Below are 26933 nucleotides of genomic sequence, written 5' to 3'. Positions count from 1 at the left end.
GACTAACAGCCATTGATACAGCTGTACTCTTTGATTTCAGGAGTTGGGAAATATTGTTATCGATCTGGCCGGCATAAGAGAGAGAATTTTCCAAAGTCCAGGAGGAAACAGGACATTGTTCCTCGTTACTCTGGAAAGGTGCTTCCTGATGCTGAACGCTGTGGAATGTGTGGACATATTAAGCCAGGTCCTTCAGGCATCATCAATGACCTACCTGCAACTCCACACCATAGCAAGGCTCCCAAACGATCTACAAGAAGATGCTTTTCGAAACCTGTAAGTTACTTTTCTGGCTGTAAATAATTCAAGGCAACAAGTGGTTTTATTTTATAAAATTGGACGGATATATCATATTAGTTTATTTTGCTGTTGTTTTGGAAGGTCCTAGAATGCCCTCACTAAGGACACTTGTCTGGCACCAGCATTATAAGCCTCACTGATGTCTCCCTGTGTTTTTATATTTTGTTGGAAGCCGTCCAGAGTGGCTGGGGCAACCCAGTCTAATGGGTGGTGTATTATTATTATTATTATTATTATTATTATTATTACTACTACTACTACTACTACTACTACTACTACTACTTTTATCATTACACTGCCATGCTAAAGCCTTCGTATTGCACAGACATTTGAGATTGTTGGTAATTTTTTAGAATTGTGTTCTATTCTGTTTGTAGCATTCAGAGTTTTTGAATTGTATACAGAGTTTTTGATGTATACTTTTGCTTTGATCATTTGTTGGTTTAAAATTGTGTTCAAATTGTTGTGTGCATGGGATTCTGGGGGTTCCAATGCTCACCCAGGGCTCGGTTTCCTTGGAATGAAAGTCGCTGGAGTCTTTAATATATTTAAAACAAAACAAAATAAAAAATTCCTTCCAGTAGCACCTTAGAGACCAACTAAGTTTGTTCTTAATATATTTAGTTTTATTTACACATATATACAACCTGAGCATAAGCTGGTAGGACTCACGGCATTAACAACCCAACATATCTTGCCTCCCCAATAGGCTTTTAGGGTGGGTCCCCAAAGCCATAGCTTTGGTTTCAGCACAGTGAGCAAGCCAAGCATCTGTGTCGCTTTCCAGCTTCCAGCTTTCCAGACCAGACTAAATGAAGACCAGGTCTTACATTTGTACCAGACTAAATGAAGACCAGGTCTTACATTTCCACCCAACGTCAGTATAGAAATAACCTATATGAATAGCAAGTTAACCAAAGCAAACTCTCAACCCTATAAAAAATATGCTGGGTGATTTAATTCACAAATTTAGAATCTTTTGACTAAGGGTGAGAGCAGGGTGGGGAGGGAGGAAGAATTTTGACTGACTTAGGCTAACGAAATAAACTTTCAGTCAAATCCATCCATCGTGTACTGCTTTTCTCTTCCAGATCAACCGTGTTCAGAGACCTCTATGACAGAACAGGAGCAAATGCGCAAAAGGCTCTATACAACTGGATGACACAGATGCTACAAAAATCCTACAGTTCCAGTGGTAGGTTGAATATCAGCAACCAACAGGTGCCATATACTGTACATCCCTTAAAGAAGTGATTCCCAAGTGGTGGTCCGCTGACCCCAGGTGTTTTGTGCAACCCACCCAGGCAGTCCGTGGCACCCTTCCCATAACAAAAACTACCAGAGAGATATCAACATTTTCAAAAGTAGGGGGTCCATGGCTTGGCTCTTGAAAAACAGGGGGTCCACAGTACTTAACTAACTGGGAACTACTGCTTTAAGGGCTTACCAATGTGTCGCCCATATGCCCCAATGTACTCACCTGTTCCCCATATGGTGCTTACAAAAATCTCAGGAAATACCCCTTCAAAATTTTATAATGCACAGGTGACTGCTACTGAGTTTCTGATTGCATTGGCCCTGCCTCTTCTGCGTTGACACCCCCCACCCTGCTTAAACATGCTCGAATTTCATTGGATGCCAAGTTTGGCCACCCTCCCACTCATTCTCTGAGCAAAGGAGGGATGAAAAGAGCTTCTCGCCACGAGTGAATGTGGTATGTTGGAACTGATGTAGGTGCCTTTCCCCCATCAATGGGGATTGACTAGAGGGCATTTTGTCTCTCTTTCTGCTCTTTTAGATACAACAGTCATTTTGTCCCCTGAACCTGAAGACTTCACCCTAGCCTCTCACTCTCTAGGGTTTAGCTGTCTCCCATTCAGCCACCAATAGGGTTGCTGGGTCGGGAGCACCCCAGACCCTGAGATTTCAGAGCCCAAACCTAAAACGTAGGAGCAGTCTCTGGGGATGCCACAGGGGATAGCCCCCAGTGATGTCATGGTGGGCGGGCAGTTCCCGGTGATGTCATTAAGCATGACACACTAAGCATCAACCACAGTCTCTGAGAGCATGTCAGTGACCCTAGGTAGTCTATGCAATAATTTTCAGCCAGCTCCTTGCAAGCTGCATGCACAGTCTTCTCAATTATTCTTTTTAAAGGCACTCTTGCCCACTTGGCGATTCAAGCCCTCCCTCTGCCATCAAGCAGGTGGGGGGGGGAGCAGGGAGCAGGCAAACCTGGAGAATTCAGGTCAGCCCTGGCAACCCTAGCAATCAACTGCACTCCATGCACCCTGCTGCAGGCTATATCGTGCATGCCCGCTAACATTTCTCTGATTGAAATAGGGATGTCCTATTCCATAATAATAATTATTATAATTTTATTATTTATACCCCACCCATCTGACTGAGTTGCCCCAGACACTCTGGGCAGCTTCCCACATATATAAAAACATGATAAAGCATTAAATATCTTTTTTAAAAAAACTTCCCTATATAGGGCTGCCTTCAGATGTTTTCTAAAGGTTGTATAGTTACTTATCTCCTTGGCTCGGGGGGGGGGGGGTGTCACATAACTTCATATCCTCCAACATTTCTCTGATGAAAATAGAGATGCCCTAAGGAATAGTGGGACATTCTGGGATCAAATCAGAAACCAGGATGGCTTCTGTAAATCCGGGTCTGTCTCTGGAAAATAAGGACACCTGGAGGGTCTGGTAGTGAGTTTCCCTTTGGTGTGTGTGGCCAATTGATGGCAAATGGACCTCCCTCCACTCAAAATCCTTACTCTGACCTCTGCATGCCTCTCCTCTTCCTGGGGGAATAACCATGACTTTCATGCCATGGTTTATTGTAGGCAATTGTCTAAGAATTACAAGACAGCAATGAGGTAGAAGATAATCTGTTATTGGGAAATATGTTTCCCAATGGACATATGGATTCTGGACACTGTTTCTTGGGAAGGGTCGATACAGCAGTCTACACAGCATATCTGGATCAATGCTAGGAGCTATGGCAGGAAGAACTGCACATGAATCCAGCAGAGGGCTCCAGAGCAAAAGCTATAGATCACTGCTGGTTGAAATCTGCTCTTGGAATCCGTCACCCTGCCTCCAAAGAAATGAGTAGATCTGCTCAGTTGGATTACTGTAATCCTGTGGGACTGCCTTTGAAAGAAGTTCAAAATGTAGCTGCCTGAGTTTTGACTTTAGGTTTGGATTTAATATCCCGCTTTTCACTACCCGAAGGAGTCTCAAAGCGGCTAACATTCTCCTTTCCCTTCCTCTCCCACACCAAACACTCTGTGAGGTGAATGGGGCTGAGAGACTTCAGAGAAGTGTGACTAGCCCAAGGTCACCCAGCAGCTGCATGTGGAGGAGCGGGGACGCGAACCCGGTTCCCCAGATTACGAGTCCACAGCTCTTAACCACTACACCACACTGGTTGTGTATTCTGTATACTAATAGTGAACTAATTATCTAAGGCTTTTTCCTTACGTTGCCAAAATGACACCATCCCCATCAGTGCTGGATTTACATATAAGCTAAAGATATAGCTTAGGGCCCCACTCTCTTGGGGTGCCCCAAAAAAATTTAAAGGGAAAAAAAACCTGGATGTACATTTCCAAAAAATATAAGATAAAAAACAAATAAAATGAAACCTACATACAGCAACAGTGTTTTGTATTGTGTAGGCTCCTATGTTGAAAGTAATGGACCCCACCTGCTAGCCTGCTCCCTGAAATATCACTGGTTTACTCATTTCTATATATAGGGTGCCTACATTCTGCATGGACTGGTTGCATGGCTACATGTGCAAACGGCTTTAGGTACCTATTAGGTCCATAAATTACCATATAGCATATATTCAACACAAAAAACCAGCGGCAATTTGTTGTTGACAAAGGACAGCTGCACATATAAAGGGCCCCATTACCTTCAGTAGCTTAGGTCCTCATCAAGCCTAAATCCGGCCCTGATCCCCATGCACAAGAGTGTCTGGCGGTATCAGCAGGCTTGTTGTGGGGGTGGGGACCCCAGGGTTTGCAAAAGTACAAGAAATTTTCTTCCCTCCCCCCCCAAAAAAAAACTGAATAGGTCATACACAGCAGTTGCAAAATGTTTACTGACAGCTGGCCAGAAAACTGGGAGGAGAGGGTACTGAAAATGGCATGACTGGCTGGCTGGCTAGAGCCCTGAACAGAAACACTTCTCACTGTCACATTTTGTTGCAAGGCCCACTTGTTTGTTTATAATAGTAATGATGCTCACTTGACTATGAGCATTTTTCTTTTGTGGCGTCCCAGAACCGGAGAATTCTACTTCGTGGGTCAGTGCAGACAACCTATGGATCCTAGGAAGATATATGGTTCACCTCCCACTGGAAGAAATCACAAAAATTAACCCTAATGAAGTAAGTAACGATGAAGTACTCACCTGAATATCGGTTTTGGAATTGTTACGGAAATTAAAGGGAGGGGGCACATCTTTAAAGTTGTTAAATGTTACAAATATTATGCCTGAATGTATCCTTTCGACTTGACAGCTCAGGGAAGATACCTAGCTTTATGAATCATATAAAATCAACCCCTTTGCCGAGTTCCTCCATTCCAACGCCATTTTGCCCTTGGGAAAAGGACTCTTTCCCCTGCCACCTCCCCAAGCTTGAAGACAGGTATACACACCTCCTACCCCAGGAAATACCAGGGCCGTCTCGTCATAGGGGCTGGGTGGCGCAGCGTGCCAGGGCGCCGGGCCCCCCAGGGGTGCCCCCACGAGCCCGCCGGCATACCGGGTGCCCCCTCCCCAACCCGCCCCCACCCTCACAGGCGGGCGGGTGGGCACTCGCGCACCGGCGTGCGGGCTGCAAGCTGGCTGCCCTCCGGAGCCCCAGCTGGACCGCTGGGAAGGGCACGCAAAGCCCCGCGCCGCTCCAGCGCCACGCCCCTCATCCCCTGCTCTCACACACAGAGAGAAATATGGATATATCACTCATGAAAGAGAACAAGATTCTAGTAAAAACAAAATCAAAAATCAAAAAATTCCTTCTAGTAGCACCTTAGAGACCAACTATGTTTGTTTTTGATATGAGATTCTAGTAGTAATCAAATCCACAGTAATGATCTCTACTTAAAAAAAAAAATACAGCTCCTGAAATTATAATAAGTCAAAACTGGCTCTCACACACTTTTTATTGTTTAATAAAACAAACATTATTGAACAAAAGTAAGATCTCCTTAGGAAAGCAAAATATAAATGTAGGTATTATTATTATTATTATTATTATTAACAGTGTTCTGTTTAGAACACAGAAGTTGTTAAATCCAATTAGCCAAGTCAACAGGTCTTATCAAGAGCGTTCTAAAATGCAAGACTCTTCTTTGCTGGGCAGAGATTGAGGGAAATGGGGGCAGTGGAGGGGATGTAGGTAGGTATCATATGAAATATGGACATTTAGTGTATACTGCTCAGTTCAGTCCTGATAACACACCTTTAATCTCTCTGTTAATTAGATGAGATTGTTCATCAGTTATGACAATGCTACAAAGCAGCTTGATACCGTGTATGACATCACACCGGATCTTTCGCTAGCTTTCTTGGAAAGAATAAATGCATCAGGATTTGATATGAGAAATACCTCAACTCTCTACAGGCAAGTCATATTTCTCAAGGTTGTAGTTTCTGCAAGTTGAGCATGGAGGAGAGAGATGAGGCTTAAGTGTTTCAAGGATTGTTATCAAGCCATGGAAAAACTGTCCTCTTCCGGACCCCACAGTGTGATATAATGGGTCCTCTTATTTTATATATATATATATTTAATGAAATCTATACACTGCTTGACTGTAAACAACAACAGCAGCAACCTCAACGTATTTTACAAAAAGATAAAACCAGGAAATGCAACAGTACTTTCAAACATGCAAAAGTTAAAATACTAAGAATATAATTACCTCAACTTTCTAAGCACCTGGGTAGGCTTGTCGAAAGAAGAATTTGTTTTTAGCAAGTGCCGAAAAGAGTACAGTGAAGGCACCTGGTTGATATCAGTAGGGATTTTCAAGTGCAGGTGCTGCCACACTAAATGATTGAGTTCTCACAGATGTGGAATGGGTATTATGTGGTATCTGTAGTGGTGCCAATTCTGCTGCTCAAAGAGATCCAAGTGGCCGCATGTGGAGTAAGGTCATTTCATAGGTAAACTGGTCCTTAAGTCGTTAAGGGCTTTGTTTACTAATGTGGGAGAGCATTCAGCCAGCCAGTTCTCCCCTGTTCTGAAGTGGTAGTACAGTCCCAGAAGGGCTGTGTCACATTATTTTCCTGGACATGTAATTTGATTCAAAATAATTTGCTTTGATTGGTTGCCCAATATAACGGTACCACTTATATACAGTGCGTTTAGAGTATGGAAGGCATGTTGTGAGTATTTTAACTGTCTTATGAGCCTTACAACAAGAGGGCAGCATTATTAACCCCCTTTTACAGAAGTCAAACCGGGGACTTTCTGATTTATAACTCAGTGCCCAGCTGCACTGTAGTGATGGGCATTCAGTAGAGGAAGGCTGCCAACTCACTTCCACATTCTTTCATGCAGGTTAGGCTTGCTGGTTTGTTTTTACAATGGCCTGGAACAGATGGATGCCAATGTGGCCCGGGTACTGCTTCATCAAATGATTAAATGTAACCAGCTGAGGGGTTTCCAAGCTGATGTTCAAAAGGTGGGTATAGACTTTATTCTTGCTAGAATGATTGCATCACTTTGGAAGGACTTCGGAAGTGACAGAAATTTGAGCTTAGTGTCATGTCATGATAGCCAGCCTGCTGGTCACTTGGTTCTGTAAAAGACTGTCCATTTGGGCACCTGAGAATTTTGGTGGCACTGGGTTCCGAAGAACATGGAGCACTATGCCCAGATGTGATAGTTGACAGCAAGCCAAGAATCCACCCAACAAACTGCCTAGGTCAGGCTTCCTCAAACTCGGCCCTCCAGATGTTTTTGGCCTACAACTCCCATGATCCCTAGCTAGCAGGACCAGTGGTCAGGGATGGTGGGAATTGTAGTCTCAAAACATCTGGAGGGCCTAGTTTGAGGAAGCCTGGCCTAGGTTGTTACATCTCTTTCCAACTCCCTCTGGGACTTAGAAAAGTATGTCCTTGGATATTGTCACAGATCTTTCCCTACCAGGTGGGCACAGTACATTCCTGGTAGTGGTGGACTTGTTTGCGGAAATGGCCCATTTCACCTACATGGGCTGTCAGAAAGCATTGTGTCTGATTGAGGCTCCCAGTTTACTCCATGGTTCTGGCACAGCTGCTTCCATCTACTGGATGTGGATCTTCTGCTCTCCACAGCATATCACCAATAGACCAATGGCCAGAGCAAATGCACCAACACTACTCTGGAGCAATATCTCTGCTGTTCCATTAATTACTATCAGGACAATTGGGTAGATCTATTTTCACTTTGTAGTTTGCCTACAAGAATGCCCAGCACTCTTCCACACATCAAACATTATTTTTTGCTAATTACAGCTGCTGTGGTTCAATGTGGTGTGCAACCCAGGCCTTTATGTGTTTACACCTGTTGAGAATGTCTGTTTAGAAAATGTTGCTATTGTTCAGACAAACAAAGGAAAGTTAGCCTCAGAAAGCATACATGTTTTAGCTTCTGATCAGCTTCTGATCAGTTCTTTAACACACTTTTTAAAAAACCGTTTCAGCTCAAATCCCAACTTCTTGACATTGCCATGCAAAACCAGACATTGAACGACACTCTTGGGTCACTCTCGGACGCAGTCGTGGGACTAACTATCAGTCAGTTGGAGTCTCTCTCACCTGAGGCTGTGCACAGCGCTATTCCAACCTTAAACCAAGTCTCTGGATGGGCCAAGAGCCAGATCATGATTTTATCCAGCAAATACCTGATGTATGAAAAGGTACTTTGGGGGATGTTGTTGTAAAATGAATCTAAAATGAACTATTCAGAACTGCTCTGCATTGTACCCAAGCAATGCCAGGTAAAATTTTGCTATTACAAAACAAAGTGCAAGTGGCTCAAAAGCCTTCTGCCCACAATGTGCAAAAACAACGTTGGAGATTTTTACATATAACCTATGCATACTGTCCAAATGCAGTGTTATACTCTGTTAATCGGCTGCTGTGCATTTCTTTTGCTCTTCATGCAGGCTTTGTCGTTTCATAATATAAGTCAAATGGGTGCTTTGGTGACTGGGATCAGCACCCAGGCATTCCACAACATGAGTCCCAAAGAGCTCTCTCAGGTTGTCAGAGGCGCACTGGCGCAACGTGCATCAGATTTGTCACCAGCACAGCACCAAGGGATCCTCCGGAAGGTATTTGCAAATCTTTGTGTGGGAGGAGTAGAGTTGGGGGAGAAATCCAGTTCACTTGACATTTCGCACGTGGGTTCGCATTTTCCAAAACGGTACACCAACGGAAACACGGCTATCCTTTCTGTCTGAATTTTGTGATGCAGTTCTCTAACCCCAAAAAGGGAATAAACTTCTTGTTTTTGTCATCGTTGAATTTATATCCTGTCCTACCTCCTGAGGGAGCAAACATATCCATATCCATATCCATATCCATATTATTATTATTATTATTATTATTATTATTATTATTATTATTATATGTAAAACAGGTAAAACATTCCAAAAACATTTTCAATTAATGTTCTCAAGACTTTATCAGCGAGGAGCTTATCAGTGAGAATCCTATAGCCCTCCAGATGTTGTGATGTTGTTGAATTCCAACTCACAGCCAGCATGACCAATGGTCAAGGATGATGTCAGTTGTAGTCCAGAACATCTTGAGATTCCTCACCCCCGGCACAGAGCATGGCTACAGGTTGTGGCCAGGTGAAAGAAAGCAAACATTTCCTACCATTCAGGACAAGTTTTTGGATTAATAAAGCTGTGCAGGTTTGCTGTGCAGGTAATTGACATTTTGGTTCTCTCGTTTGGAATGTGTGGCTTTAAAACATGACTTCTGACACCATGTTGGTGTCAGGTAGGCAGAGGACACTGCAGTCAGGAACCTAAACAAGAACTGTTAGGAAAATTCTGAATCCTTCCACCTAGATATATCCAAGCCTACTGTGACCTAGTGCCTGAGCTGTTTGCTAACACTATCAACACACTGACAATGCCAACCCTTAAGTGTGGTAGCGTCAATTCTGTGGAACTCCCTGCCTATTATTATTATTGTTATTATTACTAAAAATATTTATGTACCGCTGTCTGACAAAAATATATCAAAGCAGTGTACAGCAATATAAAAACATAAAACCAGGCAATAAGAGTAAAAAAAGTTAAAAACAACTTAAACACAAGAAGAAATTAAAAGAAACACCAATTGACCTTTGTGGGGGATAGACTCGACTGCCCAGATAGGCATGGCAGAATAGAAAGGTTTTCAGCAGGCTCTTAAAAATTGGCAGGAGTATTCCACAGGATTGGTCCAATTGTACTGAAGGCTCAGCAAGCACCATTTTTTGTTCAGTCAAGTCTATCTACCTAGACATGCTATTTTAATATGTGCATTTTTTAAAGAAATGTTTTGATTTTTCTGACTTGATAATTTGATTACATATACCCCTAACAACTCCCAGCACCCTTAACAAAGCCAGTGTGGTGTAGTGGTTAGGAGCAGTAGACTCGTAATCTGGTGAACCGGGTTCGTGTCCCCGCTCCTCCACATGCAGTTGCTGGGTGACCTTGGTCTAGTCACACTTCTCTGAAGTCTGTGCATGCACACGAAAGCTCATACCAATAACAAACTTAGTTGGTCTCTAAGGTGCTACTGGAAGGAATTTTTTAATTTTTAATTTTGTTTTAACCTCGCAGTGTTTGTTGTGGGGGAGGAAGGGAAAGGAGATTGTTAGCCGCTTTGAGACTCCTTAGGGTAGTGATAAAGCGGGATATCAAATCCAAACTCTCCTCCTCCTCCTCCTCCTCCTCCTCCTCCTCCTCCTCCTCCTCTTCTTCTTCTTCTCCTCGCAGGATTCTTTGGTGGAAAGCACGACTGCTTAAAATGGTACAATATTACTGTAATTGTATAATTACAGATGGGGCTTAGGTCCCACTGAGTTCAATTAGAAGAACTTCCAAATAAGCTATACCTAGTACTGTTCAGTTAAAGCAAGTGATGTAAACTGGGATAAGACACTATGGAGAATTTGCCACCGCAAGAAGATGGACACCATCTTAGATGGCTTTAAAAGCAGTTTTGAGGATTCCTAAAGCTATCAAAGGCAACTAGCCATGATGGCTATGTTCTACCTCCAATTTTGGAGGTAGTAACACTTCTGAACACCAGTTGTTGGTGGGCAGAGCACTGGTGTGCTTTCAGGCTTCCCACAGGGATCTGGTTGGCCGTTGTGAGAACGGGATGCTGGACTGGATCAGCCATTGGCCTGATTCATCAGGACTCTTCTTAGCATTGCCTCTTGTGCTTCTTCTGTAGATGATCGAATCCACGGAGCTGGTGTCAGTGATTGCCGATATGCAGGGGGCCTTTTTTAAAGAGGTGTCACTTGTTACTTTGTGGATGGAGGAAGGACTGAACTCTTCACTGGTGAAAGACAAAGAATTAAGGCCAAGTCAGGTAACTAACAACACAGATATCTCTCAGGTATTCCCAGGGCCAGATTTGGGTTTGATTAGGCCCTAAGCTACTGAAGGTAACCCTTTATATGTCCAGCTGTCCTTTGTCAACAACAAATTGTCGCTGGTTTTTTTGTGTTGAATATATGCTATATGGCAGGCATAGGCAAACTCCGGCCCTCCAGATGTTTGGGACTACAATTCCCATCACCCCTGACCACTGGTCCTGTTAGCTAGGGATGATGGGAATTGTAGTCCCAAACATATGGAAGGCCAGAGTTTGCCTATGCCTGCTATATGGTAATTTATGGGCCTAATAGGTATCTAAAGTCATTTGCACATGTTGCCATGAAACCAGTCCATGCAGAATGTAGGCACCCTATATATAGAAATGAGCAAACCAGTGATATTTTAGGGAGCAGTCTAGCAGGCGGGGCCCATTACTTACATCATAGGAGCCTACACAACACAAAACACTGTTGCTGTATGTAGGTTTTATTTTATTTGTTTTTTTATCTTATTTTTTTGGAAATGTACATCCAGGTTTTTTTCCTTTAAATTTTTTGGGGGGCCCTAAGCTATAGCTTGTTTAGCTTATATGTAAATCCGGCACTGGGTATTCCCAAGTGCAGACCAGGTATGCAGAAAAATCCCAAAGCAGCCTGGCAAAAACCTGCAAGCTTCTGGGAGGTACTGAATGTCACGATATCAGCTAAGTATAGCAAGGGAAGGAAACTGAAGTTGGGAGAGGAGACTAAAGTGATGAAAAGTAGCATTACTTTTAGGGACTGGGGGTGCCGTGCGCCGTTTTGTTGCAGATCCCATGTGTGTGTGCAGCTAATTTGATTTCAGTACTTTCATTTCAATTTGTAATTTCATTTCAGGCCTTGTTTCTGTATGAATTATTGTCAAAGAAAACCCCTCCTCCCGACCTCTTAAGGTATGAGTGCAAATTTCACACTGGCCCTTACATTTCCATCCTCATGGTGCCACGATCGCAAGTATTATTTTCTTGCTCTTTTGAGGTTCAGATGCCTGAAATTTCTATAGGCAGAGCAACATCATGGACGTAACAGCACGCAGAAAGCAATTTCCCCTTTGTTCACCCCACACCGTTCAAGTGCATTTAACTGTTAATTTCCAAACCACAAAAAGTCAAATTTTTAAAAAGTGGATTCATTGAACTGGGCAAGGGAGCACTTTAATGTATTTTAATCAGTGCTTTTTTCTGGGGGGACGCAGGGGTACACATACCCCTAAACATTTTGTGAATCTAAGTTTGGCCTCATTGAGGGGCAGTATTTCAATATGAGTAGGAAAATGAGAGTATCCCCTAAACATTTTTTCAAAGAAAAAAAGCACTAATTTTCATTACCCAACCTAAATTTATGCTACGCACTTCAGTCCCACCTGCACTTCTCAGCACACTTCCTGAACGTTATGGGACTTACATATGAGTATACATACATAGAATTGCACTGTAAAAGGTGCCGAGTCTTGTTGGGTCATATAATTACTTAACTATCTATGCTTCTTTCAAATCAGCATCAGCCAATTGGTGAAAGGAGTAACGTGCGGTCAGCTTGAGAGTATGAGCACTGTCTCTTTTTTAAACACATTCAAAGTTTTTGAAAAGAATCTTCACCTGCTGTCGCCATATCAGGTAAAATGTGAAAGCACCGTAATGATTATTCTGTGTTCAACAGAAGCTAGCGCCAGGGTGGGTGGGTCTAAGCTTTTACCATAATTCTGTTACGTTTCTGCATTACTCTGAGATTTATTTATTTTTCTAATGCCCTCAGAATAACGTTTACATGTTTGCCTTCTTTCAAAATGTATTTGAACATGCAGTTCAAATAGATTTTGAAAGAGGTACGCAATTCGGGTGTGCTTGAACGGATAAGAATCGTGTTGCAACAATAGAAGGGATGCAAAAATCTGGTGGACAGCCAAATTTGGGTTTTGCGCACTAGTCTAATTGTGCTTCCAATTGGGACTTAATTTGCAAGTGGGTCGTTGAGAAATTGCAAACCGGTCATTGGCCACAGTTTGTATATGGGTGTGTGACTTTGGCTGGTATGTTATGTGGATGTTATTAGGTGCCGTTATGTTACATGTGGTGTAGTGGTTAAGAGCAGTAGACTCGTAATCTGGTGAACCGGGTTCGCGTCTCCGCTCCTCCACATGCAGCTGCTGGGTGACCTTGGGCTAGTCACACTTCTTTGAAGTCTCTCAGCCCCACTCACCTCACAGAGTGTTTGTTGTGGGGGAGGAAGGGAAAGGAGAATGTTAGCCGCTTTGAGGCTCCTTAGGGTAGTGATAAAGCGGGATATCAAATCCAAACTCTTCTTCTTACGTTGCATGAAGGTGTGGTATGGATAGGTACGTCTGGATATTGTCTGGAAGTTATGAGCAACTAACCTATTGAGGATTATAGCTGCTGCTGCTGCTGCATTTTCCATTGCTCCTCGACAATCACATATACCATAGCTAAAAATGATTTAAAGATGTCTTTTTTGCAGATCAATTGTCTGGCTTGGAAATTTTGGATACTCTCCAATGCATCTGTGCCTCCCTATCTCTTATCAGTGCTTCCGTAAGTTCTCTCTCACACACACCTACTTTAATAAAAAAGCAAAAGTACCCTTGTTGGTCATTTAAAAAGCAAAAACACAGGGTTGTTATTAAATGAGGTGCGGGAGAGCCATGTATGCCACCTTGAGATTTTAGGGGGGGAAGTTGGGATGTAAATGGACCACAAGCTTAACACGAGTCAACAGTGTGATGCAGCAGCAAAAAAAGCTAACACTATTCTAGGCTGCATCAATAGAAGTATAGTGTCAAGATCAAGGGAAGTAATAGTACCACTCTATTCTGCCTTGGCCAAACCACACCTGGAGTCCTGTGTCCAGTTCTGGTTGCCACAATTTAAGAAGGATGTTGACAAGCTGGAAGGTGTGCAGAGGAGGGCAAGCAAGATGACCAGGGGTCTGGAAATTAAGCCTTACGAGGAACACTTGAAGGAGCTGGGTATGTTTAGCCTGGGAAAGAGGACACTGAGAGGAGATATGATAGCCATCTTCAAATATCTTAAGGGCTGTCATATGGAAGAGGGAGTGAATGTTTTCCTCTGCTCTTGAGGGTGGACTCGAGGCAATGGCTTCAAGTTACAAGAAAGGAGATTCCAACTAAACGTTCAGAAAAACTTTCTGACAGTAAGAGCTCTTTGGCAGTGGAACAGACTCCCACGAGAGGTGGTGGACTCTCCTTCCTTGGGGGTTTTAAAGCAGAGGTGGATGGTCATCTGACTGCCATGGCAGCTTTAGCTGAGATTCCTGCATTACAGGGGGTTGGACTAGATGACGCTTGGGTTCCTTCCAACTCTAAGATTCTATGATTCTATGAAATGCAAAAAAATAAATGAATGAATGATAAATAGTTACAAGATGGCAATGGCGGACTGAAAAAAATACCCCTCAGATGCTATAGATTTCAGGTTACACTCATAGGATTCTGGGATAAAGAGGCAATGGCTGCTCCACATCTATAAGAGAGTGTAAGCTTTGCTTGTCACTCAGATCTGTCCCACACGTTAAAGAAACACAAGGGCTCCTGGATAGAAAGAGAACAGAAGTAAAGATTTCTGCTCTCTGCTATGAAGCTACAATCCTATATGTCTACGTAAACACCAGGGTAGGGGAAAACCTGTTGCCCTCCATGTGTTGCTGGACTCCATCTCCCATCATGCCCAGTCAGCATCACCAATGGCTAGGATTGATGGGAGATGCAGTCCAACAACATCTGGCAGAACCAGACGTTCTTCACCCCTGGGCTGTAAGAACCCAGTGTATATCATACTGTGCCCTTCAAGGGAAAGGTGGGATACACTGATAAATGAATTTTAGTATGCAGTGCTCTAAAGATCTTAGTTTCTTCTTCCCTGAAACCGACATTTTAAATCTTTCCTCTAGCGCTGAGTATCTGGAATCCATTTCAGGACCTCTCTGTGCTCCTTTTGTGACCAGCCTGGGGAAGCTTGAACTTGACCGTCTTGTTTCAAATAAGCAGAAGAAACAAGCAATTCTGCAAAAAGTGCTAGACTGCCTGGTAAGAATATGACACTATTTTGTTTTGTTAAAATGTGTATGTCCCACTTCGGAGTCCGCACAGCCTCTCCAAGTCTTTTACGGGCAACCCCATACGAAACAACAATTTATAAACATAATGATCGCTCCTCCCACATCAAATGGGGGGTGACGTTTGCGTGGTCGCACGCAGCCCCTTGAGCTCCTGGGTGACACCTGGTAGTTCGGACTGTCTTTCCCTTCCCCCAGGAGGGATACCTGGGATCTCCGCCTACCCCAGCTAAGCGCCCAATCCCGCCTGGGGGAGGCGTTGCCAGGGGACTGGCCAGGTAAGGGGAGGGACTACCTAGCCCACACAATAGAAGGTGTAGCTTACCAGGAAGCAGCAGTCAGGCTCCAGAGCTTCTCCCACCCTCCACTCCCTCAATTAACGCTTATTTTGCAGGTTAACCTCTTCTCCACAGGTACACAGGCGCTGCTATGTCAAGGCCGCTGTTGAAGGGCCGGAAAGGAATTTCCCTGCATTGGCAGGTTTCACCTTTCCCATAGCGATTCGTCACAACTTTGGCGGTTTCAGGCCTTGGGCGGAATCCTTTATTCATCTTCCTAAATGAGGGGCGGGCGTGGGGCGGTGACTCCACGCCCACAGTGCAGCGGCGATACCAGGGTTCCCTGTTAAAGGGGCATTGGGGGTAGGCATTGACCATATGCCGAGAGGTTGTCATTGCTCTCCCCCACCAGTGGCAGCAAACGGGGGGCGGGCTATCTGCTTGAACATATGTTCTCCAGAGCTAGCCCAATCCCCGCACATTCTGGATAACCCTGCAGTTTCCCAGATCCCTGGCTGGGGGCTGGGAAGGATAAACGGCCAATGCCTGAGCCAAGGTCTCCCTACATCTGAATCTTAATAAAGTTGTGGCCAATTTTAATCCCCTAGCACGTTGTCTTGTGTCATTATTCCGCTTGGGGGTCGCCTGGGGGTTGGGGGACTCCGTCTGTCCACACAATATACAAAACAACCCAAACTACCAGTAGCTCATTGAAGCAGCAGCAAGCCAAACAACAAAGGAAACCAGGAATGGTGCTGGGGAAAAGGAACTCAACATAATACCCAGAGGAAAGAAACCCTTAGGTTTTCTTAACTGTTTTTAATGGTTGTTTTCTCTATGTTTTTAGCGGTTCTGCAGAACTCATTCCATCTTGTAGCTTGATCACAATTGCGCGCACACAAACCAGCACTGGCTTTTTTATTTCAGAACGGCTCGGCCATCGATGAATATGACATTGACTTGCTTGGAAATCTCATTTGCCATCTACCCCCGGAGTTTATTTGTGAGGGAATCTCGCGGGAAGCGATGGCAACAGCCCTTCACCAGTTCGGTCTATGCCGTCATCTCAGCGATGATCAGAAGATGGAAATCAAGCGCAGACTTATTGAATTGCACGGGTAAGAGAATAATCTGGGAGGGTTTTGCTCTGAATCTTAGTGTAGCAGCATATAAATCAGCCTGACACTTAAAAATAATTAATTATGTTATATTCATTTAACAACACACAGTATATAACCATTAATGGCAAAGGGCTTTCACCTTAGAGTTGATCACTTTCTTCAATCAGGACACAGGAGAATCTCACAATTTACAGTAGAGGCATGCGGGGAAGTGGTGTCCACTGAACGCAGGTCTAAGTAATAATTTTAAATTATCTTATGTAAAGAAAGCAACAAAAGGTAATTTTTGCATAGCTATTGCCTGTGTTCCAGCACATGGATTCTATCGGTACATTCGCTACATCATTTATTTCAGCATTGTAGCACACTCTGAGATTTCTTTGTTCACATCCAAAATGTATTTCCAAGTTCCCCAGGAAACTGGACAGCTGAAACCACGAGGGACGTTGGATCGTTCGTAGCCCTTTTGCCAAAAGCTGAATTAAACATCCTCGTGGAAAAGGTACTGTCAGAATTCTTGCTGGGGTGTGTGTAATTCTGCTTTGCAGCGTGGAGCGCTTCTGTTCTCAATTCCAGCTAGCCAGTTATGACCTCTTCCAGGATATGCTATTCCATTCCCCCTCCCCTCTACTTCTCGTCCTCTTCCCCAACAGGCAGTGTTCTGTAGCCACTGAGCAAGTTCTGTCCTCACTGGGCTGTTTGAGTCCCACCCCTCGTACTTCTGAAAACCTTGGGTTTCCCCCCAAGGCTGCTGATAGATACTTCCTTTGACAACACTTTGCCACACACTTGTGTTTCAATTGTGCCATTTTGGCTTCTGAAGGGCGCACACTTAGATGAGTTCACTTAATAATACATATGGAGTCCTTGCAAGATTCAACATTTGCCTTGAAAATAAAAATACTTGCCTTTTTATTGTAATAAAATGATGCCTAGTGCAGAGAGTGTGGATACAGGTAGTTCTCTCTCTCTCTCTCTCTCTCTCTCTCTCTCTCTCTCTCTCTCTCTCTCTCTTGAACTGCATTAGAATTGGGGATCACCCAACAAAATTAGTGGGCAATAGATTTGAGATTGACAGTAAGGAGTTGCTGCTTTCCATAGCACACCATTTATTTGTGGAATTCACTGAATTTTGGATGTAGTGATGGCAGCTGACTTAGATGGTTTTAAAAGGGGGGTCAGACAAATTCATGGCTATTAATCATGACAAGCTGGACCTGCAACAAAATGTTGCAGCATATTGCTATCTAGGGTAGCCTAATGCAAAAGAAGACAGGGCTCCTTCACCTTTCATAGCTGGCAGAATATGTCGTTTCAGCCAGTGCACCTTGCGTGATAATAATGACCATCTTTAGTTTATCCCTCCCTCTCCTTAAAGTTTCCTGATACCATCTCAGAAATAGCATCAAAGATGACTGGGCCAGTTCTGCCAACCGAGGAGCTGCTCTTGGCTCAATTTGAATCTATCCACAACTCCAGCATCCCAGGGGGAACACCTGATTTGACTTCTGGTAGGTAGAATTCACTGCTGGCTTTGTGCTATTGTCTATTGTCTCAAATGAATATTTATACAGTGGTACCTTGGTTCTCAAACTTAATCTGTTCCAGAGGTCCGTTCCAAAACCAAAGCATTCCAAAACCAAGGAGCGCTTTCCCATAAAAAGTAATGCAAAAAACCCCTAAAACAGCAATTTAACATGGGATTTTACTATCTAACAAGACCATTGATCCATAACATGAAAGCAATAAACAATGTACTGCAGTCACACAATCAATCAATCAGTTGCTGAACTGGGTTCCACACAGTCACAAAAACAAAAAAAGAGCCATAAAAACAAAAACTCAAAATAAATAGCGAAAACACAGACCTCAGCGTAACACTCAAAACGGACGTGTGGCACTCAGAACAGAAGGATAACACTCAAAATGGAGCACGTGCGGCTTTTGAAGAAAGTATGCAAACTGGAACACTTACTTCCGGGTTTGCAGTGTTTGGGTTCCAAGTTGTTTGAGTACCAAGGCATTTGAGAACCAAGGTACCACTGTACTAGGTTTCATAAAGAAAAACAGAAAGCAAGGAGAAGTGGCTCATCGGATGGGGTGAAGCTGCAGTATTGGCCTCCCAGCAGGTGGGGCGCTGTTGCTTACAGAGAGGAGTGAGACAACAGGCAGGCCAGTGAGAAACCAACACTGACAAATTTGTCCATCCTTGCCTCTTCATGAGTATTGATTTATATCAAAGAGAGAGGATGTGGAGAGTAACCCCCCTTTTGTTTCTAAAAATGTGAAGCAATTCCAGTTTGACAGATGATGAATGGATTTTTGCTAGTACGACATCAGATTTACTGTTTGTTTATTATTGACCTTCCCTCCATTGGCCCAGCAGACACAATGCTGTTAGAATGTTTTGCTGGCTTCTGTAGTTCTATTTGATTGAAACAAATCCTTCCTCTCGCTTCCGTTCCAAGTACAAATCTCTTTGGTACATCCTCGCTGTAATTTGCTTAGTGGGGGGAAAACTCGGCTCCTCACCAGCATCTGTGATGTTCTACTTTATTACAGGAGATAGCCCAATGCAAAGTTGTTTTCTTTTTTAGTTAAAATTGCAAAGCCACACTTTTCTAAGGGCTCGGACAGACATGAACTTATTATTATTATTATTATTATTATTATTATTATTATTATTATTATTAAAAATGTTGGCTGATGCATCCCAGTAAGCGCTAGTGCTTGGAACCTTTTTAAGCTCAAGGGCCACTTTCCCTTCAGGGCAAGCCTCTGGGAGCCATATAGGGTAGGTGAGACCAGAGGCAAAAGTGAGCGGAGCAAGGAATGCAAATTTTACCTTTTTACAGTAGCCCAGTTTTTACACACACACACACACACACACACACACACACACACACACACACACTTCTTTATCTTCCATGCAGACAAGCATTATCAGAGTGTAAGGATACATTTCCAGCCAGGCAAAAATGTTGAAGTACGTTACAAAGCAGGACCAGTGAAGCGTGTGGCTTGAAGGGAGGGTGTATTGCAGTTATTAATATTGCACTTTTGGAAGCATTAGGATAAATGAAAACTGACTCTCCTTGAAATAAAAAATTGTCCAGTCTAAAAACTACGGTTCAAAAGCTTTACTAATGGAACAATGTTACATCCAGATAGTTGCATAATATCATGTGCTTGTCCAAGCACAGGTACAGCGTCTTAGAAATACGAAATTACTTCATCCAGAACTGAAAAACCAAAGCTCTGTCCCTCTGCACACAGCCTGCATTCGGAGGCTGTGTTCCTGGAGAGGGAGTCATTAGCACACCATCCTCCTTGGTTGCTTTCACAGGGAGAGAGCAAAGACTGACTTTAGATCAGATGAGAAAGATATTCAGTTGCAAATCTCCATTTTGTGTGAGTTAAATACCTCACGACAGAGGAGCAGAGATAGGTACATTCTTAGTTAATTATCAGTTGTAAGGGTCTCTGCTGCCCTTGCTTAGCTTCAATCACTTGTGCCGCCTTGCCCCTGTGGTTGAGGGGGCCAGGGTTGAGTGGCATTAGCATGCCATGTGTGCACACACCCGCAGCATGCACACATGACGTCAGCATGCCCTGCAGTGCGCTCGCATACCCCATGGCTTGCTGATGTCCCTTGCGCATTACGCAATGTCACTTGTGCACAGCCACCACGGAACTTTGAGGGGGCCCAGACCCTTATTGAATTTGGGGGGGGGCTGGCCCCCTAGCTCCCCTCCTACTTGGCATGCCTGGCTTCAGTGGACTTTTACAATGTTACACCTTGTGCAATACACATAAAAAGTTATTTTCCATTTCAGTGTACACTTAAACAATTATACTTAATGGTGTCGCCTGGGGAGAGTCCCAAGGGCCAGGTAGGGAAGCCTGGAGGGCCAAAATTCCTCCCTGGGCCAGTCTGGTCTCCCATTCCTGGCCTAAGCTATCTCAGCCTAACTTATTCATTGTAGGCAATAGCTGCGATCCAAATGCGCTTGGGATATCCAAGGCAAAAACTCTCGCACATGGAGCCCTGTAACAGGAAGTCTAAGGTGATGAACCCCTCTCCCCCCCCCCCAGAGAAACAGAAGTGTCAAATGAAACATCTGCACTGTGGTAGTAACCTGCCTTTTAATGGAGGTCGTTGCTTCCCCCCCCCCCCCAACATGGCAGTAATCTTGCAAAAGATTAGCATTACGATCTAATTACCGCTTAGCATTACAGTCAATGAGTTTGTGTCGGTGATTAACCTCTCTGCGAATATATCTTCTTCGGTACCAGATTGCACAGACGTCATGGCACCTTCCTCAGAGGAGATTATGAAATTATCTGAAGCCAACATGTTCTGGTCAGCTCAAGAGCTGGCCTGCATGGATCCAGGCACTTTCGCCAAGACTGTGGAATTCCTTGGCTCCGTGGTCCGTTTCGATACCTCTCAGCTTGTTGCGCTGAAAGAGAAAGCTAAGGAGGTAGCTATGAAGAGTTGTTGTTTTTACCTTTATCCTTAGATGTGCATTTACTTGAGCTTGAGCTTGAGTGTGGTTAGTGGGGCCGAGTGATTCCCGCTTTGAGCAGCAGATGCATCATAAAATACTGTTATTATAATAATACAGTGGTACCTCAGGTTACACACGCTTCAGGTTAAGTACGCTTCTGGTTACAGACTCCGCTAACCCAGAAATAACACTTCAGGTTAAGAACTTTGCTTCAGGATAAGAACAGAAATTGTGCTCTGGTGGCACAGCGGCAGCGGGAGGTCCCATTAGCTAAAGTGGTGCTTCAGGTTAAGAACAATGTCAGGTTAAGAATGGACCTCCGGAACCAATTAAGTACTTAACCAGAGGTACCACTGTAATAACAACAGTGTTCTGCGATTCAGAACCTTAGAGCATATACTGAGAGTTCTCGGCTCTCCTCAGCTCTACCACAGGTCAGAATGAACCCTCCTGACAGAATCCCCCTCACAGACCCCATGAATCTCTCCCACAGTCTCTCACTCCCCTCCGAGATTAATGGGGTCCATAGCAGCAGCCAGCCATCGCTCCCAGTCTCTCGGTGCAGCCTCCTCCAGCCAGTGCCAAGATGGTTCTGACTCCTTCCTCCTTCTTGTTCCCAGAACACCTTTAAATTTCAAAAGGACAAATTTTCCTGTGACATCACATCCCCCCCCATCACCTTGGCAGCCTCCCAAACCTCCTGTCTCTGTCCATTACTCGGAACAGGTGGGGAAGGATAGCTTTTCGCATTGCCAATTGCCCTTAATGGCTCCCCGTTGATCCTTAATGGTTCTGCAATTAGTAATAATAATAATAAATAATAATAAATTTTTATTTATACCCTGCCCTTCCCAGCCAAAAACCGGGCTCAGGGCGGCTAACGCTAATTAAAATCACAGCAAAAACATAAACACAATCAATTTAAAATAACAGATTAAAATACAAATTTAAAAATTCAATATTAAAACTGCAGTCTCATTTCAAATAACCCACCAATAAAAGAATGAAGCATAAATATCAAACAGAAACCAACCCAAAGGCCAGGTGGAACAGCTTCGTCTTGCAGGCCCTGCGGAAAGATGCCAAATCCCGCAGGGCCCTGGTCTCTTGTGATAGACCGTTCCACCAAGTCGGGGCCAATACTGAGAAGGTCCTGGCCCTAGTTGAGGCCAACCTAGCATCTTTGTTGCTCGGGACCTCCAAAAGATTATTAGGTAGCCTGGCCTGGAATTTCTTGTCTGGCACAGTTCTGCTGCTTGTATTATCCCTTCATACCCCAAATATTATCTGAATACTATCGTTTATTCATTTCTGCCATGCCCTAACAGACTCGGGTATCCTAGATCTATGATAATAGATCGAATGTTGAATGTCGACTTAAGGCCAAACTAGGGCTGGATCTACACCCAGGGGAAAAAGCACACTAATTTAAAGTCATAAAGTCATAAATTAAATTGTTATAACAAAAGAAAAAGAAAAACTCTATGTAAAATCGCATAGACAAAGTTTTGTGCTCTACAGTGCCATCTGGTGTTGCATGCTTATAACACAGTTATAGCGTTGTAACATGGCTAATGTAGCTGAGTACTAGATGGGGAAGGGCTGTAGCTCAGTGGCAGAACATCTGCCTTGCATGCAGAAGGTCACAAGTTCAATCCCCCCAGCATCTCCAACAGTTTTTAAAATATTTGTGATTTGTCTCAGAACAGATTACACTCCCATTTGAATTTGGAGTTGCATGTATAGGAGAAATTTGCAATAAAATGCTGGTGACTTTTCATGAGGACTTCTAATTTAAAAAAAATAAATCACAAATTAACACGGAAATGTGGAGATTTAAGGTTGGAAAGATGAGAAACTGAGAGAAACCAACATTGACATATTTGCCCATCTCTGACTGGCAGTATGAAGGTCCTAGGTGGGGTGTCCTAAACTTCCTCCTCTGAGGAAACCATAGATTCCCAGGGCTGCACGGTGCTTAGAACCTGACAGTTTCTGCTCCCACCCCAGCAAAAGAAAAGAAAAGAAAAAAGCCAGTGGCTGCCCCCATTTACATGCGGGGAGGAACGCTGCAACCATAGAACAAGGCAAAGCCACTTCAATCTTAACAGCAAGATTGATCTGATGATTTTGCTGTCATGAGTCAAAAGCTGCTTGCTGAGTTTTTAAAAAAAAGTAACGTAAAAAAAAAAAAATTCTTAGAGGGTGATCTCTCCAGCCCATAGAAATTACCATCAAGATTAGCATGCACCAGCTGTGCTCAGCTGGAAGATACGTGCTTACTTCTGTAATGTACTAAACCATGTATAATCCTTCAGGCAGCAGGTATTTTTAGCAAAACTACATTGTTAAGCTCAAACCAAAAGACAGCCATAGCTCTGAAATAATTTTTGCCGGAGAACTTGTTTTGTGTTTTTAATTTTATTATTACAGTTTTTTAAAATATATGTATATAAACTGGTAATACAAAAACAATTATACACGCACACCTCCCCAAATATCAAATAAATGTAAGGGTCATGTGTGCATAATTGACATGTTAAATTCTTAGCAGTTTTCACGAGATATTTCAAAAGATGTAGATTCCTTGCTATATTCTTAGAATAAATTCCATTAATGTTCCATATGTCAACCCAGCAGATAGGAGTAACCTTTGTTATATATATAAACTTATGTTACTTGTTTTACCTCTTATATGAGGCTGCGATCTTTGTTTACTTTATGCCGCATTATTGATTTTAAACGATAATTTGTTTTTAAAAAGTTACTATCTTTTAAAAAGTGAGGTGTCACACCTTCTGCCCTGGGATAATTCCTGGCTAACCCCAAGATGTTGTTGTTGTTGTTGTTGTTTTAAAGTCTTGGGGCCCCCTGACAAGCTGGAAGAGCTACCACATAGTTTCCCTTGGGCACATTGCTGCGGTGCTAAATGAGACTGAAATTGGAATGCTGGATTTGGGTTCTATTGATACCGTTGTTGCACTCAGCCAGCAAACAGAATGGAGCCCTACGCAGGTGAGCGTGTCTAATGGTGAATCCACTGTAGGATGGTTGCCATGTAGAAAAACTGGCAGCAGATTGGGAAGGGAGAGGGGTGGCTTCTCATTTGCTGAGCTAGAGATATAAGCACATTCCTAGCTAGTGGCTCTTCAGGGGCGGAGGAAGCCAATCTGCCGCCTGGGGCGGCAAACTTGAAAGGCACCCCTCCCCACACGCGCGTCATGACGTCACGACGCATGCGCAGTCCACCCAAGATGGCGGGTGCGATCAGCTGGCACCGCTTCTGACCAGCACTGGGCCGCGCTGCGCTGCGTTTTAAGGCTGCAGCGGGTGAACAGCAGCTGTTCACCCGCTGCAGCCTTAAAACGCGGCGTGGCGTGGCGTTGGTCGAAAGGGGTGCCAGCCGATCACGCCCGCCATCATGGGTGGACTGCGCATGTCCACCCAAGATGGTGGGCGTGATCGGCCGGCACCCCTTCCGTGCGGTGCAGCAACCTTTAAGGCTGCAGCGCGTGAACAGCAGCACAGACGCTGTGCTGCTGTTCGCGCGTTGCAGCCTTTTAAAAGTTGCTGCGCTCGATCGCGGGGGTAGGGCCTGCCCCCAGAGTGTCACCCTCTTCAGGGCGGTACCCGGGGCGGACCGCCCTCCCCCCACCCCCTTGCTCCGCCCCTGTGGCTCTTACCCCTCTACAGCAGCTCCATGTGGCAGAAAAGGCTGGGAAGGGCCAGCGGCGGAGGAAGCTGCTTGGGCACAAGGGGCAAGTCGCCCATAAGGGCAGGGCGCACCGCAGGGCCTCCAGAGTCTTCCTGCCTCCTCCCACTCAGCTGCCCTACAGCTGGGGGGGGAGGCAGTGGGTGAACCGTTTGGGCAGCGCGGAGCCTGCGTGCGCCCAAGCCACTGCGTCTCTCCCTGGAGAGGCTCGTGGCTCGGGCACACTGCAGACCCCGCGGTGAGTGCTGCCTGGCATTTTGTCACCCCCCTCAGTGGTGACACCCGGGGCATTCCGCATCTGCCGCGCCCCCCTTCCTCTGCCCCTGGGAAGGACGACATTGCAAAATCCCCTACTGCGGAATCCCCCACTTAAACGACAGAAACTCTCTAAGTAGTTTATAAAGAATAATGTACAAAATCAAAAATTGGGAATTCCCTATTGTCAGAAAAGCTTATTTATGTATGCAACAATTGCGGCTCGTGTTTCGTTAGCCCCAAAATGGGAAATGAGCGAGGTCCCAAGCAAAGAAGAATGGCAACTTAAGTTGACAGAATTTGCACAACTTGCAGACTTAACATATAGAATAAGAGAACAAGAAGAACATACGTTTAAAGAAGATTGGAAAACGTTGGTTGAATATATGGAATATAACTGTGTACAGCTGAAAATGCTGGCAGCATTAAGAGAAACTCAACAGTGTGAATAAGTTTTGATGGATGTAATAATGGAAAACTGATTGGTATAGTTTTTGTAAAATATGCAGGGATATTAGATATGTAAAGTGACCATGGAAAGAGAAGAAGGGAAGTCATTGATATCTTAAGTACCTATATACTCAAGTATAAGCCGACATGAATATAAGCCGAGGCACCTAATTTAACCACAAAAACTGGGGAAACTTATTGGTTCGAGTTTAAGCCGAGGATGGGAAATGCCAACAGTGGCAAAGGTAGAGGAGGAGGAAGGAGCTGTTTATAACCCTGTCCTTTTGAGAGGAGCGTGGCGGTGGGAGGAGCCCCTTTGGGCTGCCGCCGCCGCCGCACTCCTCTCAAAAGGGCAGCAGGGATCGGTGCCGCATTTGGGAGAGCGCTGTGCCTCTCCCAAATGCGGCACCAATCCCTGCTGCCCTTTTGAGAGGTGGGCGGCTGTGGCGGCAGAAGCAGCGGCCCAAAAGGGCTCCTTTCTTGCTGCTCCCCCCGGCTGAAAAGGTCGGCTTATACTCAAGTATATACGGTATGTAAAATGTTTATTTGAAATTGAAAAACAGAAAATTTAATAAAAATCATATTTTTTAAAAAGGAAAAAATTAAAAACAAGTTTACATCTAAAAAAACAATCAAAATATACCGTAAATAAAACCACCCATTTTAAATAGAGTAGCACATAATAAAACAACATAATAGAATGCATGTTAAAATTTCATGCCTAGGTAGGCATTTAAATGGGCACCAAATATGATACAATGAAGGCGTCTTGTGCATATAAATGGGCAGGGAGTTCCAGTGTGTAGATTCTGCTGCATCGAAGGATTGATTCCTTGCAAGTTTGCAATGACCATTATGTGGCACTTGTAAATGTGCCAGTTCTGCAGATCAAAGGGGTCAAGAAACTAGATATTTGCTAAGGCAATCCTTCAAGTAAAGTGCTCCCAGACCTCTGGGACTAGCTTAAAAAGATCCTTTAAGTAAACTGCTTCTTTGCCACGGTGACATCCTATAATTTGATTCATGGACAATATTTGACTAGAACATGCATTGTTGGTTAAAAAAAGTTCTTTTTCACTTTCAATGCAAAAGCCGCTTTTATCATTATTTTCTGTGCAAACATCCTGATTCCATGATAATCAGTTGCATCGTAACTTCCTGGGGTGCAGAGTCTTGTTGTGACCTTTTCATTTAACTGCTTTTAACTGAGTTAGATCTTCGTTGTGTTTGTTTTTCAGGCCAGGTCGATTTTACAGGGCTTTCTGGAAGACTCAGGTCAAGGAATGGACACCCTGAAAAGCTTTGATTTGGCTGGACTAGGCCATAATCTTTGTGCTCTCAACTCCACAGAGATTGAAACTATAAATGCAGTTGAGTTCAGGTACAACAACACATTTCTTCCATTAACAATGCACTTACAAAAGATAAATAAAATAAAAAAGTTAACGTTGTATGGCTTTTATTGTGATCTCTGATTTTATTTTGCATGTTGAGCTCCTAACTTTTTTGTAAGTTGCTTAGAGACTCTTCATATAGCTAGCAACTAATAAAC

At 43.9% G+C, this 26933-nt stretch overlaps 1 protein-coding gene across 1 annotated transcript in view; it reads left to right on the top strand.

Moving 5' to 3' along the window:
• The window catches only part of OTOA (otoancorin), a 40006-nt gene that overhangs the window by 5047 nt on the left and 8026 nt on the right, over nt 1-26933 (top strand). The window contains exons 4-21 of the mRNA XM_033166491.1: nt 41-276; nt 1392-1492; nt 4604-4710; nt 5810-5949; nt 6889-7012; nt 8015-8230; nt 8480-8647; nt 10779-10919; nt 11803-11858; nt 12464-12581; nt 13441-13514; nt 14890-15025; nt 16260-16450; nt 16862-16955; nt 17832-17964; nt 20750-20937; nt 23824-23979; nt 26620-26762. Coding sequence (XP_033022382.1) covers nt 41-276; nt 1392-1492; nt 4604-4710; nt 5810-5949; nt 6889-7012; nt 8015-8230; nt 8480-8647; nt 10779-10919; nt 11803-11858; nt 12464-12581; nt 13441-13514; nt 14890-15025; nt 16260-16450; nt 16862-16955; nt 17832-17964; nt 20750-20937; nt 23824-23979; nt 26620-26762 — 2522 coding nt within the window. The remainder of the gene's footprint in view (nt 1-40; nt 277-1391; nt 1493-4603; nt 4711-5809; nt 5950-6888; nt 7013-8014; nt 8231-8479; nt 8648-10778; nt 10920-11802; nt 11859-12463; nt 12582-13440; nt 13515-14889; nt 15026-16259; nt 16451-16861; nt 16956-17831; nt 17965-20749; nt 20938-23823; nt 23980-26619; nt 26763-26933) is intronic.

The sequence above is a fragment of the Lacerta agilis genome, chromosome 13, assembly GCF_009819535.1.
Source record: "Lacerta agilis isolate rLacAgi1 chromosome 13, rLacAgi1.pri, whole genome shotgun sequence".
Taxonomy (NCBI): Eukaryota; Metazoa; Chordata; class Lepidosauria; order Squamata; family Lacertidae; genus Lacerta; species Lacerta agilis.
This window is presented reverse-complemented; position numbering and strand designations above follow the sequence as displayed.